The 19,846-nt window shown below is 40.2% G+C and overlaps 1 protein-coding gene across 3 annotated transcripts in view; it reads right to left on the bottom strand.

Annotated features, from left to right (window-relative positions):
* kndc1 (kinase non-catalytic C-lobe domain containing 1) overlaps positions 1–19,846 on the bottom strand; it is a 41,216-nt gene that overhangs the window by 8,588 nt on the left and 12,782 nt on the right. For all 3 annotated transcript variants that reach the window (XM_074646862.1, XM_074646864.1, XM_074646863.1), the window contains 19 exons: positions 19,709–19,826; positions 19,488–19,618; positions 18,000–18,635; positions 17,360–17,474; positions 17,079–17,150; positions 16,829–16,890; positions 16,576–16,734; positions 15,279–15,356; positions 14,933–15,011; positions 14,471–14,663; positions 12,620–13,290; positions 11,586–11,724; positions 8,610–8,869; positions 6,483–6,844; positions 4,824–4,917; positions 4,639–4,736; positions 3,856–4,040; positions 492–602; positions 150–297 (listed from right to left, as the gene is read on the bottom strand). In XM_074646862.1, the coding sequence (XP_074502963.1) occupies positions 150–297; positions 492–602; positions 3,856–4,040; positions 4,639–4,736; positions 4,824–4,917; positions 6,483–6,844; positions 8,610–8,869; positions 11,586–11,724; positions 12,620–13,290; positions 14,471–14,663; positions 14,933–15,011; positions 15,279–15,356; positions 16,576–16,734; positions 16,829–16,890; positions 17,079–17,150; positions 17,360–17,474; positions 18,000–18,635; positions 19,488–19,618; positions 19,709–19,826 (3,711 nt within the window). The remainder of the gene's footprint in view (positions 1–149; positions 298–491; positions 603–3,855; positions 4,041–4,638; positions 4,737–4,823; positions 4,918–6,482; positions 6,845–8,609; positions 8,870–11,585; positions 11,725–12,619; positions 13,291–14,470; positions 14,664–14,932; positions 15,012–15,278; positions 15,357–16,575; positions 16,735–16,828; positions 16,891–17,078; positions 17,151–17,359; positions 17,475–17,999; positions 18,636–19,487; positions 19,619–19,708; positions 19,827–19,846) is intronic.

Consider the following 19,846-nt stretch of genomic DNA (forward strand, 5'->3'; position numbering starts at 1 on the left):
TTGTGTAGGTAGCACGAGCAGAAACAGCCTCCATCAGGAACTCAAATTTCAGACAGAAAATAAATACTGTGTGTCACAGTGCAGCTATTTGACTGACAAGTCCTTTCTGTAAAGTGCAGAGCAAAATGTATGCTTATGTGCGGTAATACCTCGGTATTAAGGAAGTTTTCTAACATATCCACAAGGCTTGACTTTGGCGTGAAGTCCACCCGTTTACAGTCTGTTATCCAGAACTGGAGCAGGTCCAAACTGCGATGGAAGATCTTTTCACTGTCTGCTGACATGTCTGGACCTTGTCTGCCACGGAAAACAAACATTATGGTCACATAATCAGAGCAAGATGTTCAGTAATGTATTCTATTGTTCATTATGTTTTGTAGTTTACAGGAAAAGCTGGACTGGAGATACTCATGTTTTTCTTGGCATACTGTATTGTACTGTAAATATCTGTTTATACTGTATGTAATTATGAGTAACTGGATATACAGTACCTTGCAGCACCGATGAATTTATCCATGATGAACTGCAGTAACTGCTCAGGAGTGCAGAGGAAACGAAACGTATACAGGAACTGCTGGATGAAGCCCTCCACAGCAGCATTTCTGTGATTAAAAGAAACATAGTGACACTGAATTAAGTTCAGAGAGCAACACAGTTTAAAGGTGCAATGTGTGAGATCTGGCCAGAATGTTAGTTTAAAATATTCAAAAAAAATGAACTAACATTATCAACAGAATGTGAAGAGGTTACAGTGTTGACATCTATGTGTTGCAGCAGAGATATCTACTGAAATGAGCATGCAAAAAGGAGATGGGAGAGAGAAAATGGGAGATGTGATACCTCCAGCTTGTCTGGCCCAGATTCTCCTCCCATTTAAATGCTGAGATATAGGCCAACTGTATATGTTTTAAAAAAAAGTTGTCTTACACCCCTTAAAATCAAGAAGGCCTTGCAACCCCCTGTGAAACTTTGGCGACCCGTAGTGGGGGTCAGGAACCAGCGGTCTCGAGGGGATAGTCACAACAATTGTGCATTTTATGAGAAAAGCATGAAATTTCTAACACACTATGTTTATGCATACCATAAGGATTATTTACAGATGTGGAGGGAAGTCAGATTTGACCTCTGAGGACTCATGCTCTTCTCATAAAATGCACAATTGTTATAATGTGAGAGCCTATCCGCTGTACTACTGTGACATCCTTACTAGGTGCCCTGACGCACCCTATTAAGTGTGACAGAGCAGTCACGTCATACCAAAGCCTCCTCCATCACAATATTAGTGTTGTAGTGGGTGTCATGTGAGCTGCCTTACAAATGGGTATTCATGAAGATAAACAAAGTCAGAGGTTCTTCAACAACAAAGAAACAGAAGTACTATATACATAATATAAATGTTATCGTCCTCATTTCTATCATCTACTGAATCATAACTTATGGTTAGCCTAAAATGGTTATCATACTTTCCATAATAATGTTAGTATAATAAGGCCACATAAACTGCTGCTTTATAATGCACCAACCTAATAATCATCTATCATTTCCTTGATAGAGACCTGATACTTCTTCGATAAATATTATTTCTTTACATACAAAATGTTGGACAAAAATTTCAAATGACCATTTTCAATGTCAACAATGAACCTTTAAACTACACAAATAATGTTTTATTTCTGTCTTTACAACAAAAAACACCATCTTTTATGGGATTATCTTTGATTGATGATTAGTTCTAGCGTCTTTTTAGGAGAATTATCTGTAAATAAAAACAGCTAAATCATTTTTTTTTAAATCATCTGGGACTTGTTCAGCCCTGAGTCTGAAATCTTCCCCACAAGCTGCAAACCAAGAAGGTAGGTCAGCTTGTATGTTGGCTGAGAGGCAAAATCTGGGGCAAAGAAAGTTCACTTGCTAATGCTTGTAAAAGGTTAAATGCTGTGAGGGAATAATGAAGGCGACTCAGACGAGCATTTCAACATTTTGATCAACTCAGAGCTTCTCTCATTATTTCAGTGAATGAATCAAACTGAAACTGTAAAAGTAAGAGGAACAAAAGTTGGATTTAGAAAAGTGAGGGGGACATGCCCCTCCCATCCCCCAGAGGAAAATACGTTTAGTTCTTACTGTAACTGGTTCTGTAGTTTTTTTACTGACATGCTGATAGATTTACTAAGTTGTTAAATAAGCCACCTTCTGAGAACATAGACTGAAAATAAGACTTATCAATGCCTTTAGAAATAATGATAATAAAAAAAAACAGCTTGAGGCAGTGGGAACTAAAGTGGCTACAAAAATATGAATTGTGACCCTGTTTCCTTGATTGTTGATGTGGTTTCCCATGGCAACAGATACAAACCAAATGCACTGAAAGTGTCACTGTTTACAGATCAGAATTAGAGATGGCACAAACTGTATGTAACCACCTACATGACTTGTCTAAACAGAGAGAGCATGATGGAAAGAGAACGCCAGTGAGAGAGACAAATTGGAAGAATAAAGTTTGCTGAGAGACGATGCATTGACTGTATGTTAAGTTTAAAGGAACAGTGTGTAACATTTTAGGGTATATCTATTAGCAGAAATGGAATATAATATTCATAACTATGTTTTCATTAGTGTAAAAATAAGAATATTTGCGTTTTCATTAGCTTATAATGAGCCCTTCATATCTACATAGAGAACGGGTCCTCTTCACAGAGTCCGCCACAATGGACAAATCAAACACTGGCTTTACAGAGAGCCTTTCACGTTTTTATGTTACCTGAAGGCCACCGTAGTTCTCCAATACACTTGTGTGAAACGAGTGCAAAAACTGTGGTACTGCCAGCCGCTGTCTGACTTCCGTTACTCCTAAAGTAGTGTTATTATGATAAGGATGGCCTCTAAGCGAGGTGAACTGCGTCACCACGGTTCTGCACTTGGCGCCTCACATTACTGCAGTCTTGGAAAGAGAGGACTGAGTGAAGGGGTACTCAGTTGGTTGCAATCTGCAACCACACCACTAGATGCCTTCAATTCCTACACACTGTAACTTTAATAGTAACGGTAACGGTGGTAAGAGTGTCTCTAACCACAGTACACGTGCAGCTATGAGTATTTTATTGCACTCAGGTGTACAGATGGATATACTGTAATAAAGAATAATTATGGCGATATTCTCTATTTGACTTATCAAATTGTCTGTGTAACCGAAGCCTGATGTATCTTTTTCCTCTGAGCCATAGAGCTCCGCTGTTGTCCAAAAATGATTATAAACACATCAATGAGCAGCACTGTTGTACTGGGTGACATGTTCCTTCATCATTACCATAAACATGAGCACTGTAGTCTATTTTGAGTCAAGGCCTGGGGACGAGGGAGAAGTAGGACAGTATTGAGACGGACCAACAGATTGTTGGTTTTTGTCTTTTTATGGGATTTCTCGGCTGTAGTCTTTGCGGTGTGTTCGAGTGCAACTTGTCGGCCAAGACAAAGGCGACGTGAGGTGACACAACAGTCGGCCTTCATCGCCGCTAGTTCTTTAATGTCGTGTTGGTGTGTCTGGGCCTTAAAAGAAACCCATCACAAATACCAGCACTATATTGCTGTGAAACTATAGCTGTAATGAAAGTCCTTATTTTAGGAAAAGCGTGTCTGTTGCAGTATCTTGTTATAATTTGGTAATTATAACAAGAACCTGAGTACTTGTGAAATCCCTTTGTTGGACGGCTCAAAAGCATCAGGGAGGATAAATTATGTAGATCCCACGGGCTACACAACACTTTTAGACATCATCACATTTCATAAGACCGCATGACTTGACTAGAGAAAAGCAATGGCTAGCACATTTCAAATGTAAACCCTCATCAATGATACCTGGCGTAGAGGTAGGCCATGAGGCCCAGAGGAGACCCAGCTTGCACGGCGCTCTTCCCTTTGCTGGTACCAAAGCTCAGAACAGACGGGTCGTCAGCGGACTGGAAGTCCAAAGATCCGGGTCCGCAGACAGCCAACGAAGGCAGTAATGAAACCTCTAAACCCCACTGGTCCACACTCAGAATCTGAAGAAATACATTAAATCATATCAAAAGGATAGAAGAGCCACGTTGTTAGTAAATGAGTGAGAAATAGCAGTGTTGGGAATAGAGTGCTCCAGGGATGACGTGTTTTTTTAGGCCAACCCAGGAAGTTAGCATCGCCCTGGTTCCCTCGACAAAAAGCCAATGAGATTTTTCAATTGGGTTTTGGATTGTTGCAGAAAAGAAGCTCTGTGGCGTGTGAATGCAATCGCCAAAAGTAAAAAGCTAGGAGGCTATAAACGATCTACACCACAGTCACGAGCGTAAGTATCCACAACGAGACTGTAAAGGCGGACGAGTCGGCATGATGACGTTTAGTAGTCTCATTTAGCCTCGTTAGCAACCGCCTTTTTTAAGACACGTAAAAGTTTCAAAATTCAGGGGTGTGATATCTAGTGACGTATTTTATATCGTAGAACAAACTATTAAAATCTCTTCAGCTTATGTTAATCACAGACCTTATTTCAAAAACACATTCAAAACTTCCAAACGAGAGAACCGGAAGTGCTAAAATGCTAACTCCTTTCTGGGTTTTAGGACTCATTCCTGCACCAATCTATTGTAAGTACTGTGTAAGTACCTCAAGGTATTTCTTTACGCAATCCAAGAAGACCACTTTGGATCGGAGCTCCTCAAGCTGGGACTTGAGTTTTGACAGCATCAGTTTGTTGTCAGAACCTTTGGGATACATACAGATGTTTATAGATCACACTGGAAGTTACACATGTCATTTACGTATATTAGCGGTGTTATGAAATACCCAACCTTTGTTTTTTCTCTCTTGTTGAATCAGCTTCTGGTAGAAATTCCTCGTTTTCTTTAGATTCCTTGTTTCAATCATCAGCTGCTGCTGCAGTTCCTGTTCAAGAGGAAATTAGGCAAAAATCACACAAAAGGCCCTAAAATAACACCACATGCCTTTTACTGAAAGAACCCTTTGGGTGTTTTCCAGTGCGTATGCAGCCGCACTTTCCTTTTTTCCTCTTCTCTCTCTTCACCGTGGCAACCGAACGCAACAGCTCTTTTGAAGTGAAACGAGCGAGAGGTCGCAGCAGCGCGGCTCTTAAGGTGTGTTATTAGCTGTTACACAAACCCTCTGAAGAAGCAGTGGTGCCATCAAAGTGTGCAAACACAACATTAATATTCTTTTGCAAATTATAGTAAGTTCCTCTGCCAAGGGCTAAGTTCAACACATTAATATTCAGATCCAGTTTGGAGAGAATAATATGCCAATTATCTTAAAGTCCCACACATGCTCTCGTCCTATTTACCCCAAAGCCTGACCGTGCCCCACTTCATTACAGAGAGGGAAATAATTCCTGCACTTATTCATAAAAGGCGACCACGTGAAGGGCTGAATGAAGCGAGGAAATGAAGCTGCATTCAATAAGCACTTGGATGAAACATAATGGATGAAATGCACAAAGAATAGAAATGAAAACACAGAGTTAAATCACAGCAAAGCATTTTCAATCTGCAGTTTACAAACACAAAGTAATGAAACTAGGGCTGTCAAAGTTAACGCGATAACAACGCATTAACGCAAATTTGTTTTTACGACACTAATTTCTTTAACGCAATTTGCAATTTTTAGGCTATTGCTGGCTCAGTTTTAAAGCTACAGTGAAGATACTGGTATCATATGAAACTAGAAAACCTAAGAAATCCATCCAACCATGTCATACTAGCTTGTTGTATTTGGTGAGGAAAAACTGGCATGGCCATTTTCAAAGAGGTCCCTTGATGAAAATGGGTTCTATGGGTATCCACGAGTCTCCCCTTTACAGACATGCCCACTTTATGATAATTACATGCAGTTTGGGGCAAGTCATAGTCAAGTCAGCACACTGACACACTGACAGCTGTTGCTGTCTGTTGGCCTGCAGTTTGCCATACTATGATTTGAGCATATTTTTTATGCTAAATGCAGTACCTGTGAGGGTTTCTGGACAATATTTGTCATTGTTTTGTGTTGTTAACTGATTTCCAATAATAAATATATACATACATCTGCAAAAAACAAGCATATTTTCCCACTCCCTTGTTGATAAGAGTATTAACTACTTGACAAATCTCCCTTTAAGGTTTGTTAAACAGATAAAACATGTGCGATTAATCATGGACAATCATGAGAAATAATGTCTGAGAATATTTTGATAGAAATATACCAATACATTTTATGTGCTGAAAACCTGTTCTGTCTTTTTTAAAAAGCATCCACTCCATGATAGAATATCAGCTTTTGCACTAATATACTCTCCTACTGCAGCATGCATTACATAAAAAACACTTTATGAGATACATTTCATTGTGCTAGTGTAATAGATTCTGATAAATAAATCATGCAGCCTGCTGTTTGTTCAAACACACAGGGTTAAGGTCAAATATGACTCACACGCGGTAAGTCTCCACAGGTCTACCCACCTGTGTTTTCACATCCAGACACGGTGATCCTATGTGCTGCCCCAGATTCGCCGCATACTGGATCACCTCTGGACTAAAACAATCCTCTCCAAAGAAGGCCAAGGCCCAGGCTGTGCTGAAGCTGAAGCTGAGGCCCGGCCCCTCTGCTCTGGATGCAGGCGAGAGGAGTCTCTCCGACACCAGAGAGTCGCTGTCCTCCATGTCCTCGGAGCAGTCTGGGCTCATCTGCTCGTCGTGGGCTCCAGCCAGCCCTTCCTCTCTCCCCGACATAAACTCGGCTTCAGAGGGGCTTTCATCGCTGCCCCCCGCTGAATGATCTCCTCCCTCCATGACCCCCGCGTCCAAACTGTCGGTGCTCACGCCTCGACCCGTAAACAGAGACAGTGGAGAGAGAGAGAGAGAGAGAGAGAGAGGGAAGAGAAAGAGAGAGGGACTGAATCACATGGAGAGCAAAAAAAAACAAACAAACTGGATTTATGAAGAAAAAAAACACTGGGGGGGGGGGGGGGGGGGGGGGGGGATGCAAGCGTGTTAATGGGGGTATTTGTTGCCAACCCTGTCATGGGTGCACTGTTTAACAACAGTTTAACTTCTAACCATCACTATCTCCCCATCTCTAGTATCTTGTAAGAGCCGGACTGTAATCAAGACCACATGTCAAGCATGTTTCAATAGCTCAACAAAAGCAGATGTAAGGGTGTGTTTGTGAATGTCATTGGCCAGGAATGAGTCCCAGAGGAGGAAATAAATCTTTAGAGCCAGCTAGCACGCCTTGGACTCTTATGAATGCCTTTTCAATCTTAAGAACAGCATCCAACAGCCAGTCACAGGTCTCATGACTTCAGCCAGCAGCCAAATTAAGTGAAATGAATCAAAACATCACACATGGGTTGGGGTTTAATAGTATATTTTTTTCAAATCCAAAACAAGTATTGAATCTACTTATCAAATTTAAATCCTCAAAAATATGTTAATTAATCTATTTAGGTAGTTTGCTCGAAGAAGAGACAGTTTCTTAGTAAAATAAAAGTGTTGTTATTTTACTCAGTGCAGCAGTGGTGGAATGTAAGTATGTTAAAGATACAGTGTGTAACATCTGGCGGCATCTAGTGGTGAGGTTACAGATTGCAACCTCTCCCGTGTGCCAAAGATGTAGGACAACTAAGGTGGCCGACGTGAAAACGTGAATGGACCTATCTAGAGCTGTAAGATTAGCATAGGTCATTTGGAGAAGTGTGTGTGTATGAGCGAACAAGTGAGCGAGTGAAGCAGAAGACAGAGTCTGTTTAGCTTTGAGAATATCAAGTGAATATACAATGGAAGTTGCCGTTTGTACAGAAATAAATGCTGCAACTCCTCAGGACCAACAGAGGGTATCCCGTGTCTTGTTTCCCGGCGGCTGAGTGGAGTGACGGGGGTTTTAAATATTGTACTTTTTACTGCACTACATAATTTATCTGACAGCTTCAGTCACCAACTATTTTACACAAAGATTTGACAAACAAAACATATGACCAATTTATAAAATATGATGTACTGTTATAGATTAGTCTACACAACAGTACAGTATATAAAATAGGTCAAATTAGCTCCACATCACCTACAACCACTACAATAGTAAAAAGCTACTTACACATGAACGCCTCAGTAATGGAATTATAATGCATCAGTAATATTAAAGTAATGATATTATATATAACAGCAGAATCTTTCTGCACTTTGAGCACTTTTACTTTAAGTACAAATTTACTAATAATACACATAGTTTTACTTGTGTGACATGTTCAATGAAGGACTTACTTCTTACTTGTAATGGAGTATTTTATATTGCACAATTGCTATAAGTAAAATATCTAAAAGCACATAAATAAAGTCATCTTTAGGTTTTAAACTCAAGTTTAGCCATATAGATTGCATATTTTGGATTCAGCTGACTGACTACCTGCTCTTCACTGATGCACAAATCTGTGTATTTCATAAACTTGGAAATGCATCCAAAAAAATCAGAACTCAATCCAACAGATGTACTATACATCCCCATGTCATTATTACACGCTGTAACTTAAATGGATTTGTTCTTTGTCTAAACAATAAAAACAATATTGAGTATCCAAGTCTATCTCCTACCTTGACAGATGCAGCGTCGACTCTCCTCTGATCTTAAATCAAAATCTTCAGACGCAGCCTCATTTTCCCCGTGAGGGGGCCGGGCCTCGGTTCCTTCCCAACGATCCACGGCGACAGGACTGGACGTGTGAATGTTTCCATTCATGTCGAGACGACCGTGCAGGCAAACTTCTCTCTTCCCTCCCCATACGGTGGCTACCAAGGGTGGGGTAAGAGCTGCCCTTTTCACAGCCTTTGATGGAGGCTGCTCATTAGAGCCGCTGCAGGAGGCGCATCAGGAGAGAGAAGAAGACACACACACACACACACACACACACACACACACGGTGAGTTCAAAGCTCACCACAATTAGCACTTATGTAAAGAACGATGACAATCATATGCATTTTCAATATAAAAAAAGACAATTGGAGGAGAGCAGCCAAAACAAAATAGTCGACACAGCAGAACACATGAAAACAATCACTAAGAACCAAACAAAAATACTCATTTCAAACATCTTGCAGCTTGTCGCTCACATCTTGCAGATCAGATGCACTTCAATGAATCAGTTAAATGTATTTCCACCCGGACAGGACACTGTGTCCACTCCATCTCCCAATAGAGAGGCTACAGTCCTCCCTGTCCCCCTCAGAGGAGCTGGAACAGTGGAAAGAATAACCCTCCACTGCTGAGCCCTCTGCCCGAGGAAGAGTGTCTATCTTTATGCAAAGCTCTGATGTCTCCCTACCACAGCAGATTAAAGGGTCTCTCCACATATTGCCCTGAGCACAAGAGCACGGCGACGGCTGGATAAAAAGATGTCTGCTGTGTGAACTGACAGGCTCGTCAGCCTCTGCTTACATTTAAATGAAGAGAGAAGCGTGGAATTTGTTGCCTTCATTCATGTTCATTCATTCAGAAGAGGCTTTACGTGTATCTTCAATGCCGGACATCCTCCCCACCACTTACAAACATCCTGCAAACCAGTTACCATAGAGACCATTTAAACTGCAGGCTTAAGTTTATGTATGAAGTGCATATTGTGTTAATGCTCATTTGAATGCTGTGTTTGGGTGTGCAGAGGAGGAGGAGAGGTCATGCTCAGTGAGGGCTGGTCTATGCTTCAGAGCACACATGAGAATAAATTAAACATCTGACCACTAGCAGACACATTTGGGCATTTCACTGTTTGGACGGAAGCGCTGATTGTTTTATTGTTAACAAGATATCATTTTTTTCAATTTAGGGTAATTATTCAAAGATAATCTCTTTAACTCATAATGTAGGCCAACTGTGCTGATTGGATTCATTAGTCTTTAGTCATTAATTTTAAGGATTAAAAACTGATGCATGATAATAAAACTATATATATATATATATATTTCAGAATCTGAACTGCAGTGTGGATAATTCAGTCAGTAAAACTCAATGTAATATGTCAAAAGATGAGACTGGAAGTACAGGAGAAATCACTGTCACTGTTTTTAAATCACTCACTGCAAAACTGAACTGCTACTGTGTTTGAAGTGTTTTTGAAGTGAAGCTCCGATTGAGCTTATGTAGTTGATGTTTGAAAATAAGGTGTGAAACATGTCATTTGCAGAGTGCACCGGCGCCGAAAAGACTGTAATGGTATAATCAGGTACAGATAGCCTCGATAATTCATTTATTATTTGACTCTCTGAGATGTGAGCAGTGATTCACGTCTGAAAAAACAAGGCTGTTTATCAGATGCTTTCTGTGATCCTGTAGACAGACGGTTTTATCAACGAAATATGAATCAGGGCTAACTGTCAATTATCAATCAGTTGATATGGTGATCATTTTCCCGATTCTTGGAGTAATCTAGTCTTTAAAATGCCCAAATGTCAAAATAGTAAAAAAAAAAAAATGTTGGTGAAGTCTTCAAATAGCTAAACCCCAAAAGGTTTTCAATCAGAAATTAAATATATATAAAATAGAGGAATTTGAGAAGCTGGAACCCGAGAATATTTAGCATCTTTGCTAAATAAATTACTTAAACAATTCATTTATTATTTAATTGTTTATCCCACTTCTCAGCATTTTGTATTTACTTTTAAGTATTTTGTATTTACTTTTTTGCACTGTGGTTATTTGTTATATATTGCACGTCTTAATGCAAATATTTGTAAATATTTTATATTTTTATATTCTTAATTTTAATTACAGTACTTCTATTTCTTTACATATTGGGTTTGTATTGCAGCATCATGTACATAATTTACATGTTATATACTCATATATTTCCACTTTCTTACAATTCTTCATGTTTACACATGAGCAACTGTAATGCCCCAATTTTCCACCGGGGATCAATAAAGTATTTCTGATTCTGATTGCTGATTTGTTTTTTGTCAATCGACTAATCGATTAACCACCCAACCAACCATCTCAGCGCTAAATTTATTCACTTTATAATAAATACACAAAACACATGCTTAAGTTATGCATAACTAATGCATGACTCATGATGATTTGATACAGGAAACTGGTAGTCGGATGCAAACACCTACATGTTGCTGCGTGACCCAATGTTCGTCTGTCTGTCTGTCATCCTCCCCTGATTGGTCAACTGACACCTGCTAGATGTTTTGGTTTCAGTGCACAGTCATGTTCTAGCCTAGCTTGTAAATGTGACATTAAGATCATCCAGCTACATGTAGACGTTTCCATCTGACCACCAGTTTGATAAAAACAGCTTCATATCTCCATAATAACAGGTAACATTCTGCTTTCAGACAGGCTGATCAAATGCCCTTTTCTATATAACTGGATCCCAGCAAATTTGGTGGCACATAAATGAATATATAAAGTACATGTACCCTTTTTATTAAGTGTTGTGTTTCGTTGGATCAGGATGTAGGATGCTAGAGGCTTGTGTGGTCCAAATTTAGAAAAGAACTGTTTGTTTTCTGGCCTACCTCAGTTACTTTAAAGGGAAAAACAGAAACACGTGTTTGAAGTCCTACTCACAGTGAGGATGGGCTGTAGTTAACCAGGCAGTGCAGTACACCCAGCAAGTCGTCTTCCCAGTACAGATCACAGAACCTCTCCTTCACAACACTGGCAAACGTGTGGTATTGGAGGTCCTTCAAGGAGAAGATGCACTCCCCTCGGAAAAGAGAAAAAAAAGCAGATTTTCTAAATGAATATGTCTCAACAACTCAAGACAAGGGTGATGGAGTGGGTCGCTGTTTTGTTGTTTCATTAAAGAAATGCCTGCAGATCTTAAACAGATTTTTGAACTGTACTGATTTTTAAAGGAGCAGTGTGTAGGATTTGGCGGCATCTAGTGGTGAGGTTACAACCAACTGAAATTTCTCCTGTGTGCCAAGCATGTAGGACAGCTACAGCGGTAGAGCTGCAATGATTAATCGTTAAATAGTTGTCAACTATTAAATCAATCGGCAACTATTTTGATAATCGATTAATCGGTTTGAGTAATTTTTTAAGAAAAAAAAAGTCAAAATTCTCTGATTCCAGCTTCTTAAATGTGAATATTTTCTGGTTTCTTTACTCCTCTATGACAGCAAACTGAATATCTTTGAGTTTAGGACAAAACAAGACATTTGAGGATGTCATCTTGGGCTTTGGGAAACACTGATCAACATTTTTCACCATTTTCTGACATTTTATAGACCAAACAACAAATCGAGAAAATAATCAACAGACTAATAAACAATGAAAATAATCATTAGTTGCAGCCCTACACGGTGGCCCACGCAAAAAAGTGAATGGCCCTATCTAGAGCCAGTGTTTGGTCCGTTCTGGGCTAAACGTGGCGCTGCAACATGGTGGTACTCCGTGAAGAGGACCCGCTCCCTATGTAGATATAAACGGCTCATTCTAAGCTAACGAAAACACAATGATTCTTATTTTCAGGTGATTATACACTAAAGAAAACATAATAAATATTATATTCCATTTCTGCCAATAGATCCCCCTAAGTGCTACACACTGTTCCTTTAAATAATGAAATCATATGACAGTCAACTAAAGATACATACCCATGGCGATGTCCTCATGTCCGTTGTCTAAATACCCATCCAGTGAAAACTCCCCCTTGAGCAGGTCGATCACCTCCTGCAGGGCAGGGTGGACTTTAGGGGACTCTGAAGGAGACTGGTTCTCCTCTCTTGTTCCTGGATTAGCTTGTCCATTGTACGCTCTGGGCACACTGTGCTCCAGGGAGCTGTCAGAGATGATGGAGCTACCATTGAAATAGGATGATGGTGGGCTATAATCCCGAGGTCCAGGCCTCACGGGCCCATTCAGACAGTTAATAAATGGACCATCAGTGCTCTCTGGAACTGTGATCAGTCCCTGTAAAGGCTGTGGCACCAGGGAGAGATTTATATCCAACCCGAGGAGGGACTCGGGAGCCCTGACCTGCACAGGCACTAAGGAGAGATGTCCTGTTGAGGGATCCTGACGGAAGAGGTAATTGTTGAAAACACCACAACCACTAACGGATAATGACGGAGGAAGAGAGACTTCCAGACAGGTAATATCAGGGAGAGTAGAAGTAGAGTTGTCGCTGGAAGTTGTAGTTACGACCGCCTCATTAACAGGCGACTCCTGTATGTGCAGATTGGGTTCAGTCTGTGTAGGATAAAGGTACTCAGAGTGTGAAGTGAAATCGAGGCCCCTTTCCTCCACGTGTTCACCGCTTTTTGTCCTGTAAAGTAAACAATCCCTAATGAGCTTTTGTCCTTTTAAAGCTGTACAGCACTCTGTGTAGGTATTCGTTTTACTGATTTCTCGTAATTTAATATTTTAAAATTATTTTTCATTTAAATTCTGTTTGAGGAACAACACTTATTCCCTTTCTTGCTGAAGTTTATGAGAAAATTTACACACATAGAGCTGCAACAATCAATCATAGTCGATTTTTTTGTAAACTATTAAATTAGTTTAGGTTTCACAAATAACATAATACTTAATCTTTTGGCACATCAGCACCACATTATCATAAATATCAGGACCTTGAAAAAATTGTGCAAGAAACTGTGTTTATTCCGAAGAAAGAACCACACGGACCTGGGGGAAATTCCCTCTTTTGTGGAGGAGGAAATTACTTTTTTCCTCTCAAAGTTATGACTTTATTCGCGTAATATTACAACTTTTTCTTTCTTGAAATAGCATGACTTTGTTCTCATTAAATTACAAGTTTTTTCTCGTAATATTATGACTTTATTCTCAAAATCTCAGATTTTTTTTCCCCCTCAATGTGGCCTTAATACTCCGGCATACTTCACGTTCTAGCATGTTTTCTGGTAATTCAATAAATATATAGTGCATATGAAATAACCTCAGGGTGAAGCCTATTATTGTGTACTGTGTGAATTAATTAATTTTTTTTGTATTAATTATTGACAAATGAAAAGTACGGAGTATTTTCTCATTTTAAGAACTTGAGTGCAAAATCAACCTTAAAGTTTGAAGTGAAATTATGGAAGAAAAAATAAATAAATAAATAAATAAAGACCTAGCCTACAGTATATCGCAATGGAAACAATACAGAGAAATATATAAGATAGACATTTTTATATTGTTTTGACGATACATATTGTCATATAGCCCAGCCCTAGTATGTGCATTTTCTTTACCTTTGGACAGAGCCAGGCTTGCTGTTTCCCCTTGTTTCCAGTCTTTGTGCTAAGCTAAGCTAACCATCTTCTCATTTAACACTCAGCAAGACAGCAAAAGCATATTTCCCAAAATGTCGAACTATTCCTTTAAATTTTATTAAATGACTTTAAACTAGAAAATTGCTTATTAAAATAGACGCATTGCTGTTATTTAAAAAAAAAAAAAATGAAATGTGATAATAAATATTACTTTCTGGAACATCCTACCCTTCAATGGCAGCTCTGAGGTGTTGGCTCTCCTCCTCTGAGTCCCCTTCATTGGTCAGGATGATGGGGGTGAAGTGTGTGGCAGTTGAAGTGAAGGCTTCTGGGAGCTGGAGTTCCTTGTTGACTGGATAGCTGTGGGGAACAGGGCCAGGCACAGGAGCCAGTCGGCTCTCAGTGGCCATGGGCACAAAGCCTACGCACAGTTACAACAACGCCAGACACAATATCAGTGATATTGTCTCATGCAATGCACATCGGTAAACTACAGAGAATGCTCCCTTCTTTACCGATTCTTCATGAATGTTACGTAGATCTTAAGACAAAAACAAATTGGCGGTGCCTCTTGATAGCACGATTCAAAGGGTCTTCCTAATATTTGGCTCATTTAGACTATAATATACTGTATTACAAAGTGAACTACATTGCATGAGGGTCATTCATACTAAAGTGAAGATGTCCTACCGCTGTTTGGTGCAGACTCCTCACATGAGCTTTGTCGAGTTGCACTCAAATCATCTGCATCACTGGGTTTTGAGGCTGGCTGAAAGAAAATAGAATTACAACAGAGAAAGATTGTGTTTTTCAATGAGACAGAACAGGACAGACATTAATGAGAACAACGGCCATTTCTAAAACATTGATATTATTCTGGAGGCAATATAACATAATGGAAAAGATACTGTCATGAGGCCGTTGTTCCCTTTTAAAAGGATGTTCAAAAAGAACCCTGACATCGGGACTTAAATAATATACAATAAATAAACAAAGGTGTAAATGTATCTGTGGGGAAAAACAAAGGGCCGTTTACCGGGTGAACTCTGCTGATGAGGTTGTTCCACACAATCTCAGCATTTGTCCCTTGACATGATAAGTAGTCACGACAGCTCTGGAACAGATCCACAGGAAAAGCAATGTGATAACAGCAAAGGACACTTCACACACACACTCACACACCAATAATGTCAGAATGAATTGTGCCCTGAAATAACTCAAGTGTTTGATTGAAAAATAAAACATCCAGTATCTGAAGAATGAGCAGCTACTTTTACAAAATGACTGACAGCATAAAAATAGAAGTAAATTGCGGTATTTTTGTTTAGGAGAGTCCTTTGTTGACAAAATGACAAAGCACTTTTACAAATTGGATTCTCTCTAGGATATGTCTATTTAGAAAAGGTGCTCCTCTCTGAAGTTGTGCACATTGATATGCAAAACCAGGCTTTATTTATAGAGAACTTTTTATACAATGAAATGCAATTCAAAGTAGTTTCCAGAGAAAGGCATAAAATACAGAAGGGCAAATTATTTATCGGATTTATTTTGTAATGCTTACCTATTTTAACAAGTCAGCATTACTTAATAAAACCGAATGTAAAAGTAGAAAATAAATTAATAGAAATAAAATAGGCAGAGAGCCTTGCCGATAATTTGTCTGAAAGAAATTGTCGATTTAAAGCATTGGATTAAAGGACCAATGCATGCTTTAAAGAACATGTTAATGGAACAGCATGTAGCACTGACACCTAGTGTTTGAAACGGGTAACAGCAGTCCAAATTCTAAATATTGGAGCCGTGGCCTGTCCGCTCCTCTGGTGTGACCGATAGCAGTTAGCGCAAATTTTCACAATTTGAGGGTTACCTTCTTGACACAACCGCGGTAGCCTCTGACCAGGAGTAGTCAGAATCACTTCATTGTATGTCTCAAATACTCGCTGCCTTGATAACCCAGCAGCACACGGACCACAGAGAGATGTGCCGAAGTTTTTCAGTTCGGGTAGCATCTAACGTTATGTTATCTCTGTTGATCCAGTTTGTTGGCTTGCTTCCGTGATTACAGAAGGCTGTTTGTATGCCGTTATGTTTCATATGTGGCAACGCGGTGTCGAAATGGGCAGTGGATGAGATCACACAGGCCAAAACAAAAAAAGACGTTCTGGACCGGAGTGGACATTTCAAGGGAGAACATACTGGCTGTAGCATTGTTATCGGAGCAGTATTTCAATTTAGCAACTTTCCTTAATCTCTGATGACATATCATGGTCATTTTATGATTTATTACAGTAAATATATTATATATTGGTCCTTTAAAATAAAAACAGTAATACTTTTTTAGCCATGACGATGGTGGGCCTCTCGATGGGCGTCCTCTTTGCCATCTCCAGGAGCAGCCTCTTCAGTTTGCGAGGCATTGCCAGTTTTTGATGAGGTGATAAACTGAACTTGGCCGTGGCCCAAAGAATAGCAGCAACCCCGTACACGCAAACCTGAGCCAAGACAGAGCAGAATAGAGGAGGTGAAAAAATACAGCCAACGCAAATGATTGCTGAAAGTTTAAAACATAAATGAAGTCAGACAAACCTTCTCAGTCACAATCCCATGTTCTTGATATTCAGGGGCAAGATAAAACTCATCTCGGGATCCTGCAGAGGACACTGAAAGTCAACAAAAACCTCCAGCCACTGTCGCCTCATATACTTGAGGGTGCATTTTCAACATCTATTTTGTAAGTAAACAGATAAATATTAACATGGAAGAATGTCAGGCTGCTGGGCTTCACTGCTCTGCAGCAGCAGCACAGCAGACTTGCAGCGTATTAAAGTACACATACCGATGTTTTTAGGTTTCAGGAACAGAACTTCTCCCTCGCAGCCCACATGCAGAGTGTCCAGGCAGAGATAGGCTAATGGAAAAGAGAGAAATCAGCTGCACAGAACAAAAATGCAAGCCGTGTAACATCATTTGCATAATTGTTGTATTCTCCTTCGGCCAGTACGACATTAATTGAAGTGATATATAAAATAGGATGTGTGTTCTTACATAACATGTTGGGATCTCAATTGTTCTTGCAGGAGCAGTTAATATTAAGTACTGGTTTCATGCATAAATCACCTGGAAAGTCGATGTAGGTTTGCAGTGAGGACAGGCAGCTGTAACACAGAGCCCACAGCTCATTAACTGTCAGCCTCCGTCCACACCGAGTCAGTAACTCTCTCAGAGAGATCCACTGGACAGAAAATAAAGAACAACCCCAGTTAAACAAGAGGAATATGTTTCAGACTTTGGAGCTTCAGCTGATCCCTCAGTAGGCCTAATTAACTCAAACTTAAAGGTCCCATATTGTAAAAAGTGAGATTTCCATGTCTTTTATATTATAAAGCAGGTTTAAGTGATATATAAATACTGTAAAAGTATCAAAACACTCAATCCATGGAGAAATACACACAGCCCGTATTCAGAAACTGTGCGTTTGAAACAAGCCGTTAGGATTTCTGTCCATTTGTGATGTCACAAATCTACAATATTTAGACCATTTCACAGTTTTAAATGTAAACAAACTAGATGTGTCCCAGTTTATTTCCTATTGCAGTGTATGTGAATGACATCAGCTGACAGGATGTAAAATGTTTCTATCTTTCTCTTTCACAGCTTCTCTTATTTACAGACAGACAGCTCCTTAGTGGGCCTCCATCACAGAACCAGACAAGACCGAGAGAAACAATCTGAGATGTGAGAGCCATCTGGCACTAACCTCATCCTGAGATTCTTCATTGAGGCACAGCATGCTTTTGGTCATGTAGTTATTGGGTATGTAGAGGCTGTGGATCAATGAGCTCTGGTCCTCAGAAGGGTCCTGGTCCACATCCAGCTCCTGACAGGAAGTACAGGAAGAGACTGAATCCTGGGTGCAGTCCCTAGATTCACATTCATGGCACTCTTGAATCTCTGTTTCTCCGCTGCATAATGTCTCAACGGCGTCCTCATTTCCTCGTGACATTTGGTTATCCACCATCGAGTACCCATAATCCTCGACGCTACTGTGTCGGTAAGACTCGCAGGACATGCCCCGGTTGAGTCTTTGAAGTCTGTTACTCCACACGGAGTTGCAGCTCAAATGTTCATCCGCTCCTATCTCGGTGAGGTCGGATACAGGTATGCTGATATCTCCGTGAGTCGGAGGGGAAAGACAAGGGGGGTTGTTGGAGTCCGGGACGGAGCAGGAGCGGTTCAGAGCCCCCCTCACCCTGTTCAGCCTCTGCTGGGCTCTCCTCCTCACCGGAGAGCTGTTGTGGGACCTGCAGTCCAACTCATCTGCCAAGATCATACCGTCTCCGTCACAGCTGTCCATATCCTCCGCCCAGAGAGAGGAATCCCAGCCCCCGCACACCTGCACATTGAGTTGTTGGATACAGTCATTTGCTTCTAAAAGAGATTAAGGTTTAGATAACTGCAAAATTGAAGCAGAAATGAAGGAACCATGGTCCAATTTTTTTTAAACTCTTCTTTTAACTGAGCTCAATGCACCGCAAACAGACACAACATAACACAAGTAAATGAAGAAACATCTTCAACAACTTGACGACACACAAAAACATCAATTTGACGACACATGCGCTGCATTTAGAAAAAAGTGCTGCAAGAAGCTCACAACACAGTGGAGTAAGAGCCGAAAAATAGTGCAGTCCCTTTCGATTTATTCAATCGAGAAATGGGTTTTGAATCGAGTATCGATTCTGAATTGAATCGTGACACCTAGCATCAGAATCAAATCTCAGGATTCACAAAGAAACCCATCCCCAATGGTCGAGTGGCTTTGGACGGGAAATTCATCGTGTTGTTATGCTTATAATTAAAAGTAAAAAATATCATAAACAGGTTTACAGAGTCTCTTTTCATGATCCCATGCAGCTCATTAAATCCTATTATACGGCTGGTATCCAATATTATGACACTGAATATTAAGACATCTGGCATACTGTATGTCCATGTGTCTGGTATATTTTGATGGAAATTTAAACATGTCCTGTTATTAAAAAACAGAATGAGGGGGCAAACAGCAGCAAAATGTAATACATGCCAACATTACCTTTTTAAACATTAACATTCAAGTGTAAGGGGGGGCTTCGGTGCTCTTAACATTCACTGTTTGCTGCACATTATGGTGCCTTTAAATCGTTTCTCCCTCCACAGCAGAAGCTTCCTAAAACTGTTTATGTCAACAGTAAAAACTGTCACATACCTGCTGCCTGGACAGACCATTTGCTTTAACACAACTGTCCACACACAGGTCTTTGGTCTTATCATCCGAGCTCAGCAGACGTCTGGATTTGGGATGCTGCCATCTCGCCTCCCAGGAGCCTTCCTGTCCATCTGTGAACACAACAAAAGGAGCAATTAGTACCAGGAGAAATCACAGCAGGCACCAAACAGCAACGTGTAAATTGAGATGATAAAAAAGACCTTGAAAGGTTGATACTGATTCGATGGAGAGGACCCGGCGGCCAACGGAGGACAGTTTCCGGCACACAGCTGCAGAAGAGGTACGAGACAGCCTCGCTTCAGCCAGAGACAGGATGTCCTGTGGGCGTATTAAAAAAC

The sequence above is a fragment of the Sebastes fasciatus genome, chromosome 9 (genome assembly GCF_043250625.1).
Source record: "Sebastes fasciatus isolate fSebFas1 chromosome 9, fSebFas1.pri, whole genome shotgun sequence".
Taxonomy (NCBI): domain Eukaryota; kingdom Metazoa; phylum Chordata; class Actinopteri; order Perciformes; family Sebastidae; genus Sebastes; species Sebastes fasciatus.